The sequence below is a fragment of the Cryptomeria japonica genome, chromosome 3 (genome assembly GCF_030272615.1).
Source record: "Cryptomeria japonica chromosome 3, Sugi_1.0, whole genome shotgun sequence".
Taxonomy (NCBI): Eukaryota; Viridiplantae; Streptophyta; class Pinopsida; order Cupressales; family Cupressaceae; genus Cryptomeria; species Cryptomeria japonica.
In genome coordinates this window covers 961,911,333-961,920,286 of record NC_081407.1, presented here as the reverse complement: position 1 = coordinate 961,920,286, position 8,954 = coordinate 961,911,333, and the positions used below count along the sequence as shown (strand labels likewise).

General features: G+C 36.8%; 1 protein-coding gene across 1 annotated transcript; it reads right to left on the bottom strand.

Annotated features, from left to right (window-relative positions):
• Positions 1-4,415: 4,415 nt before the first annotated feature.
• LOC131035557 (non-functional NADPH-dependent codeinone reductase 2-like) lies at positions 4,416-7,530 on the bottom strand. The gene is made up of 6 exons (XM_059217822.1): positions 7,380-7,530; positions 6,779-6,873; positions 5,719-5,894; positions 5,339-5,636; positions 4,908-5,087; positions 4,416-4,820 (listed from the first exon to the last, which is right to left on the bottom strand). The coding sequence occupies exons 1-6, from the start codon at positions 7,528-7,530 to the stop codon at positions 4,593-4,595; spliced, it is 1,128 nt and encodes a 375-aa protein (XP_059073805.1). The 3' UTR covers positions 4,416-4,592.
• Between the last annotated feature and the right edge of the window lie 1,424 nt (positions 7,531-8,954).

The window sequence follows — 8,954 nt, the reverse complement described above, 5'->3', positions numbered from 1 at the left end:
GAACAACACCACCCTAACAAAGGTAAAAGCACAATGATTGCTCTACTAGATGGATAAATTTACATATTTTATGAGACCTCTATTGGAAGGAGTTTTGAGTGAGTATAAATGATATAATATATTTATTTATTACAAAAGATATGTGAGACACATATAATATAAAACTATCCACTCACCTCAAGAGCCTAATTTGAAAAGAAAACCATCTGACTTAATGGTTTACCAAAAGGACCTCTGCATAGCACCACATAATGTTGTACACCAAATGCCAACAATCTCGAGGATGCCCAATAAGAAAATTATAGTTTCATTTTTCTCTAATCACACTATGCTTGTCCTCTACCCTATCCAAAAATATTTGGATACCTCATCCCATGTTCCTACCATACTCAGGGAGAGAGATCTTTCTTCAAAATTACATACATTCGTGCATGACCAATGTTATATAGATCTCGAATGTGCTACATAATTAAAAATGATATTTAATGACATCTAAACTCAAATGGAGAATACTCAACTATGACCCCTTTTATAAATCTTAAGATACCTCATTCCATGTTCCTACCATGCTCAAGGAGATAGATCTTTCTTCAAAATTACATACATTCATGTATGACCAATGTTATATAGATCTTGAATGTGCTACATAAATAAAAATGGCATTTAAAGACATCTAAACTCAAAGGGAGAATACTCAACTATGACCCCTTTTATAAATTTTAAGATAGCTAAGCATTGTTATGTGCTATATTTATGAAAGAAAACTCAAACCTTGTCCCAAATTTCTCTACGAAAAATAGAACTCTTCACTTTGAAAAAAGAAGATCTTGGGGAGAGGACCTAATAGTTGAGCACCCTAACTTCATGCTTCTCAAAATCCTATATGGAAATATCAAATCACTCCCAATTTTTTACAATAGCTTATTTGGCTAGTCCCTTGCTTATAACTAAGATTTCAAGGCCATATCAACAAATATGATGCCACATAGGCTGCTGCGATGGTTTGGGTGAAGTTAAACGCTGTCGTTGCCACTGCGATGCCGCCTGTTTCCCTAAGGCCGAATGTCGCTCTTGCTGTTGCTGTCCAGCCTCGCCCAACGACTGTTGCGAATGGGAGATCTGTGGAGGATGTTGTGGGGGCTAGGAATGGGGGCTCTGGGGAGGTCTCTGTTCGGGCCTTGGCGGGGGGTCTGAGGGGTTCTTCTTCTATGCGGGCCTTACCCTCTTCGGGGTGGGTGTTGGGTCTGCTCTGAAACCCGGGGGCTCCCTTGCCGGCATGATGCTGAAGAATGCTCCTGTGGCTGCTCCTTGCAAGGCCAAGATTGTTCCTGTACCTGTTGCTAACACGAAGGCTAGTGATACGGTGCATTCGGCTATTGCGAATGGGAGATCTGTGGAGGATGTTGTGGGGGCTACGAATGGGGGCTCTGCGGAGGTCTCTGTTCGGGCCTTGGCGGGGGGTTTGAGGGGTTCTTCTTCTATGCGGGCTTTACCCTCTTCGGGGTGGGTGTTGGGTCTGCTCCGAAACCCGGGGGTTGGGTCTGCTCCGAAACCCGGGGGCTCCCTTGCTGGCATGATGCTGAAGGATGCTCCTGTGGCTGCTCCTTGCAAGCCCAAGATCATTCCTGTACCTGTTGCTAACACGAAGGCTAGTGATACGGTGCATTCGACGCCCTTTGATTCAGATCGGGATGCCCGTGGTTTGGGGCCTTTGGCCATTACCATTTGCAAACCATTGGCTTTCAGGGTGTCTATTGATACTGAATAGGAGATCATCCACAAGTCCTCTGTGTTTGAATCTCATGGTCTAATTTGCAGGTTTTGGGGCTTTTGGCCAAGCCTTCCTCAGCTGCACACTTGGATTTCCCAAAGCTGGGAACCGATTTTAAAAGGTTTAGTTAACATTTTTCCTTCAACCAAGGGCTTTTTCATTGCTAAATTTGAATATGCAGAGGATAGATCGAAAATTTTATGTACAAATCCTTTCAGCTGGGAGGACAAATTTGTTTTGATGGTTAAACCCTGGTTCTTGGGTTTTAATCCATCTACTGATTCATTTAATGAGATTCCTATCTGGGTTAGGCTCCCTAACCTTCCCCTTCATCTATGGACAGACTCTCTGCTAGAGGAAGTAGGGGAGGCTTTAGGCAAATTCCTAATGATTGATAAGGACTCTTACCAAATTTATCATTCTACTTATGCTCGGATTTTGGTTAACATTGATGATTCTAAAGGGCTTCCAGCTGAGATAGAAATTGAATCTTCCTTGGGATCTTGGGTCCAACCGCTTGACTTTGAGGGTATCCCCTTTAGATGTCGAAAGTGCTTCTAGACTGGACATGTTGTTGCACGGTGTGAATTAGATAAAAAGGAAAAGAGATTTGCTTCTTGGTGGAAAGGTGCCTCCTCTGAACACTATTTTGTTAAAAAAAAAAGCTTTTCCCAAGTGGCTGCGCAAGTTCCTCAAGTCGAGCCTCTGGCTGTTGCCTCTGTTTTTGGTGCTCAGGAATGTGGGGATGCTTGTGGTGGCATCCCAAATGATAGTTTGAAGAATGCTGGATCTTCCTCTTTGGTGGATGACCTTCCCACTTCCCAGATTGATGCTGGATCTTTGCCTGATTCTTCGATTTCTGCTGTCCTAGCCTCTCCGAAAGTTGGCTATATTCCTCCTGGTGATGGGAGGTCCTCTATTCTGGACCCATCCTCTTGGCAAAAGGTTGTTGCTAGGGTTGAGGAGGGATGGATTACTGTTAAAAGTAAAAAATCTAAATCGTCCTAGTCCTCTTTTGATATGACCCTTCAATCCCATAAGGGTAGCTCAAATTCTTGATCCGTCCTGGTTGGGTTGGGGATGTTGGTCTCTTGCAGCCGGCTGGTTTTTGTTGGGGGTCCTTATTGTGTTGTACCCCATCTTTGGTTTGGCTTTGTTGTGTCTCATTTGTGTTCTGTTTCTTTGAGTGGACTTTCAAGTTTATCTTTCAGTTCGAGTTGCAGGTCCTTCCAAAACCTGTCTTGTATAGGGTTTTGGGTCCCTTAAAACCTGTTTTTCCTTAATCAAAAACAAATATGATGCCACACCGACATGTTTTTTTGCCAAGGTGTCCAAAAAGGCCCTAAAAGAAAGTGGGATCACATGATTTGTTGCTTTTTAGATCTAAGGAATCCATTTCATTCAATTATAGGTAATCATCATCAACACTCATAACTTTAAAGTCACAACTATTGGTGCAACAAGAAGTGCTATAGCAACTATTGGAATTCACTCAACTAGTGGATCCTCTCTTCTAAGCAACACAATAAACTCATTCATACTTGGAATCTATCAAGGTAAAGATTTTAGGCAAATGGTTCCTATTTCAAATGAAACTCTTGTAAATAAATGATGTCAGTGTAAAAGAAATTGCTTTTACAACTAAATCAAATTAAGTGATGAAAATTATACCAAGAAATATGAATCGGAAGGAATGCAAAATACCTTGAATATAAGTCATGTAATTTGTTCTTTTTGTTAGACTTTTGTCTATGTACATTTGACTATTTATTAATTAATTGAAAGTAAAAAAAACTGATTTTTTAATTAATTAATTAATACATTAATACATCAAATGTACAATCCATAACTACATAGATGTTGCCTTTCCATGGTTCTATTTTCATGCCCTTCCTTTATACCTTTTTCTGCAAACATCTATTATTTCTTGCCTTCAAGCTATCCTAAAATCGCCCCTATCCCACCTTCAATATTAGTAGTGAATTTGAGGCTGAACTAATTGTGGACGAGTGGAAACAAGATGTCAATGATAGAGCCACCTCTCTGAAGAATGAATTGACGATCATAAAAGACAATCATGAGCATGCTGTGTAGATCAGCAAATGTTCGATGGGCAACAATATAGCTGGAACTAAATTTCTTACTGATAAGCTTAAGGATCTCCATAAAAGTCATTTATTTCAGGAGATTAACAAAGCTGCTCTGGGGGATACAAGTGGACATGCTGGGTCTAGCACCAGAACCAGAGCTAACAAAAAGAAATCTCTTGAAGAAGAGAAGAAAGACTTGCTGAGGTTTATCGAATTGCATGATAATTTCTTTTTTGGTGAGGTGGTTGTGAAAGTTTTGCTGTTAATCAGCCTCTTGTAAAGAGTTTTATGACCTCTTCAAAACATATTTTATCTCTAATCAACAATTAAATTTTAGTCATCATTGTCATATATTTTAATACGAAATCTAACGATATCTATTGGTTGCTATTTTGAACATATAGTTGAAATACTTTTAACCAGAACAACCTCTAAGTTATTGAAAAAAAGCCTACTAATGATAGCATCTCAGCTTGTTACCCCAGTTTAGACATTGCATTTCTAACATATTTTTGAGCTATAACAACTTAAATAATGCTGAAATGAAACCAAAATCAAGAAAGCATATTTGCATATAAAACAGCATTTCCTTGATCCATAAAAGTTTGTTGCCACCAATAAATGCTGTCTCCAAACATATTACATCCTCACTTTATATCACACCAGAGCTTAAAAGAAATGACTGTTCTTGTAAGTAGCAAATGTTCTATGTGACCTTCAAATTCTAAAGATTAAATCTCTCCATCCCATAATTCTTCAACAGTCTTATAGGGGCCGGTTGTGCTATTAACGAAAGCATCCCCACGAAATATCTTAGCCTGCTTAAGCATGCCAATCTTATCATGATCATCCGGAGTCAAAGACCAATCAAATATTTGAAAATTTGAAAATATTCTGTCTTTGTTATAGCTCTTGGGCAGCACACTCACTCCCTGTTCTACCCCCCACCTTAACATAACCTGCATTTACATGACAGTAACATGAGTTACCAGCCTAGGTTCGTAATCTCAAGAAAAATATCAAAAGATTCAAATATGATCGAGTACCTGGGCTCTAGTCTTTCCATACTTTTGAGAAATTTCATGGATGAGGGGGTCATCCATCACCAGATTTGAGCCCCATGAAGTATTTGGAGATCCCATAGGAGACCATGCACTCACATGAATGTTATGCTTGCTGCAATAATCTCTCAACTTCTTTTGCTGCCATTGTGGATGCATCTCTACCTGTAATTACATTCCATAGACCTCAAAGAACATCTACACATCTTTCTAAGAAGAAACTTACTATGAATATAATTCTGCACTGTACCATGTATTAGCAAAGATTCAATGGGGAATGGAGATCTTAAGGATCTACACAATTTGTTAAGTTTACCCACCGATTCACAAATACAAAGTTATATTAAGGGTGTTTCAGAATACAAAAAGGAAAAAATATATACAACCTAAGAGGCGTATGCCAAGTAACTCATTACCTGATCAACTGCAGGAGGGATCTTAGCATGACTCAATAGGTCTTCAATCTTCTTAGAGGAAAAGTTACTAACCCCAATGGCTTTGGTAAGCCCCATCTCCAAGCACTGCTCCATGCCATTCCAAGTGGACTTCATATCTAAGGGTAAAAAGTAGTCTTCTTCAGGCCCGGAATATGGATTCACATCTGTTCCCAGCTCGGTAGGCTTGCGGTCTAGAGACGCGGACATTGGAACCTCTTTTCTAAATCTGACAGGTAAGTGGATAAGGTAGAGATCAACGTAATCCAGTTGTAAGTTCCTGCATATTAGAAATAATTTGAAACAAGTTCTGCAATACGGAGATAATATAAGATACTGAAATTGTAATGAGGAAATCATACTTCAAACTATTCTTGATTGCAGTGACCGGGTCGTCATGTTGGTTACTCCATAGTTTGGTAGTGACAAATACATCTTCTCGGTTAACAAGTCCATTATGAAAAGCCATGTGCAGAGCTTCCCCCAGTGGACGCTCTGAGTTGTAACAGCTTGCTGTGTCAAAGTGTCGATAACCTACCTACAAATATAATTGTTGAAACAACCAACCCAATTGCATTAACGTTCACAAATTTCATCATAGGCTCATTGTGCTGCAAAAGAATATGTAGGTTAAAATAGAAACTCTTGTCTATGCAGACTGTACATTTGATCGTATTTATTTATAATTGAAAATAAATAAAAAATGTTTTTAATTAATTAATATGATTAAATGTGCAGTCTGACGGCTGTATAGCCGTTGCCCCCTTCACCATAACCCCTATCAATGGTGAGCTATATACAGAAAATAGGAATAGAAAATGTTCATCTATAACATAAACCTAGACTGATATATCAAAATAAACAAGATTATTAAAATGCTAATTATAAATTATATAAAAAAAAATAGAAATAGAAAATGTTCATCTATAACATAAACTGATACATCAAAACAAGCAAGATTACTAAAATGATACTCATGAGCTGCATAAAGAAAATAGGAATAGAAAATGTTCACCTATAACATATATGTGATATATCACTAAAATGATACTTAGTCCTTTAACATCATCAATCACACTACATAACAATGTTCTCAAACAGTCTCAATTTGCAGAAGCTGAATATAATTGAAAACAACATTTGCTCAATGCATGAAGTGTTCAATCACAAGTCAATGCTACTGCGAAAGTATATCTAACATAGAATAGACAAGACAAAGGATCTAATGTTTAAACCCATCTATGAAATACAATTTTACATACAATCTTTCATAAGTTTGTTTTTCTATTTCATTTGGAATCACAATTCTATGCTGATATCTTTTTGGCTAAGATTCAAGACTGGGGTATCTATTTCACAAAAGATGTCTATTTCACCAAAGTTTCCTAAGACACGATCTCATCCTCATCTCTTATATCATACTTCTGAGAGTTCTGAATCTTGATTGATGACATAATCAATGAATATCCCATTACCCTCATCGAGGTGCTCAATCATTGAACTGCAACCCTTGATATCTGTAATTAGCTTTAAAAATTAATAGTACAAAAACATTCACTCACAATTATAACTATAAAATAATATGATAAAAAAATGATCAATGTTTATCTGAATTAGATTGTGTAACAGTTTTTGAATCAATGTTTCAGATATACTCTATGATCTATCATCAGAATGCTAGATAGCTACAGAAGAAATTAATCTGAAACATTAATTCAAAAACTCATGCACAGCCCAACCCAGAAACAATATTGATAATATCATAAATTATGAAACCCTGATATTTTTAAATGATAGAAAAAACTGTACATTTTGTTAACACCAATGTTTTGGATGAGACTGAGCGATCCATCAAAATGAAAGCAAGTGAAATAGTGTACAAACCAATTAGCCAGCCTTCAAAAGCACCAGTCACACTACCTACTAATTTCAATAGGGGTTCCAAACCAACCCAACCCAACACAGAAGCCAGAGTGTACTAATCTATTTTGTTAATTGGTTTAATAGAGGACAATTGTTAAACTTATATTGTGGACAGTGAAATACATCTGGAGAGCTGTAGTCACGGCTGCCTTAATGACCTCCTCATTCTGATCATCAGAAGTAGTCCCCAACCCAATCAATGGAATTTGGGCTCCTGTATTCAGTTGAGCAGTTTTTTTGAAAACTTCCATAATTTCTTCAGAGTACTCTGCAAGCATTCAAAAAGGCAGTACCCTTATGTTTGCATCATGTCCATCAACAACAGATTGAATTGCTACATAATCAGTTTGAAAAATATACAGAAAATTTCTATCCATGTTTAGTAGGTGGGTAAAGTTGAAAAGACGTGAGAGATCAAATGCCACGTGGAAGTGACAAATCCAACAAGCTTAAACGACATACACAGGAAATCTAAATGATTTATCCGCGAAGATATCTTATTATTTTGATTTTTGTGGCGGATCACCCTCATGCTGGACTATCTTGAGACCCAATTTTTCCTTTCCCATTTTAAGTAGGCATTTGATTAATGGCATTTAAAATTATTCTAATTGCAATGATGAAATCTGTATATTTTATTATGTTTTGTTTTTATTTTGAGAGAATGAGTTAATATATTTGTGTATTGTACTTGCAATAATGAAATTTGTATATTTTATTATGTTTTGTGTTTATTTTGAGAGAATGAGTTAATATATTTGTGTATTGATAGGGAAAGGATCTAGTATGCGTTTCAATTGTTATGATAGAAGTTGTTGATTAAATACCTAAACTTTTTGATTTAATGTCTATTTTAAAAAAAAACATTGCACCAATAGCTATGACTTTAAAGTTGTTATTGTTGATGATGACTACCAATAATTGAATGAAATATACCATTAGTTGTAAAAAGCAATCAATCATGTGATACTACATCATCTACACAACTATTGGAGCTTCTTTTGCACAACTATTGGTCCAACCTTTTTTTTTTTGGTTGTTTTGGACACCTTGACAAAAAACATGTTGATGTGGCATCATATTTGATGATGTGGCTCTAAAACCTTAGTTATAAGGGGACTTGCCAACTAAGCTGTTGTAAAAAAGTGGGAGTGATTTGAAATTTCCACGTAGGATTTTGAAAAGCACAAAGTTAGGGTGCACAACTAGTGGGTCCTCTCCCCTAATTGGTAGGTATAATCTTGTATTCAGTTAGATTTCTTCCTTCAAGCTAGAATTTATGTATTTATATATTTCTATACATCTATTGTCATCTTATCTTCTAGACATGCATATTGATATATTCATCCAATGCGTTTATCATACGAATACATGTATTCTATACATTATGTTATCCATCCAATTTTACCATTTTCATGTGCTAGTCATTTTTGCAAGTACAAAGGTGAGCCCATAGTCACAGATTCAACCCTTAAAAATATTAAATTTTAAATTCAATTGTGCATGCCATAGTCATAAATTTTTCTCCTAAAATATGAAATTTAAATATTGGTTGTGTTGATGGGTGTTTTGTGACACTCTCAAACACGGAATAAAATACCAAGTATTGTATCCTCTCTCGAACAAGGAACCCTCGAATGTTAAACAATGTGATCGGTTAAGGTCACCCCAAGGT

Excerpts from the sequence above, each read along its gene's own strand:
- LOC131035557 (XM_059217822.1), bottom strand. The coding sequence starts at position 7,530 with ATGGAAGTTTTCAAAAAAACTGCTCAACTGAATACAGGAGCCCAAATT. Across the intron at positions 5,895-6,778 it reads AAGATTCAGAACTCTCAGAA|GTAGGTTATCGACACTTTGA; the intron begins GTATGATATAAG and ends TTATATTTGTAG. Across the intron at positions 4,821-4,907 it reads ATGGAAAGACTAGAGCCCAG|GTTATGTTAAGGTGGGGGGT; the intron begins GTACTCGATCAT and ends ATGTAAATGCAG.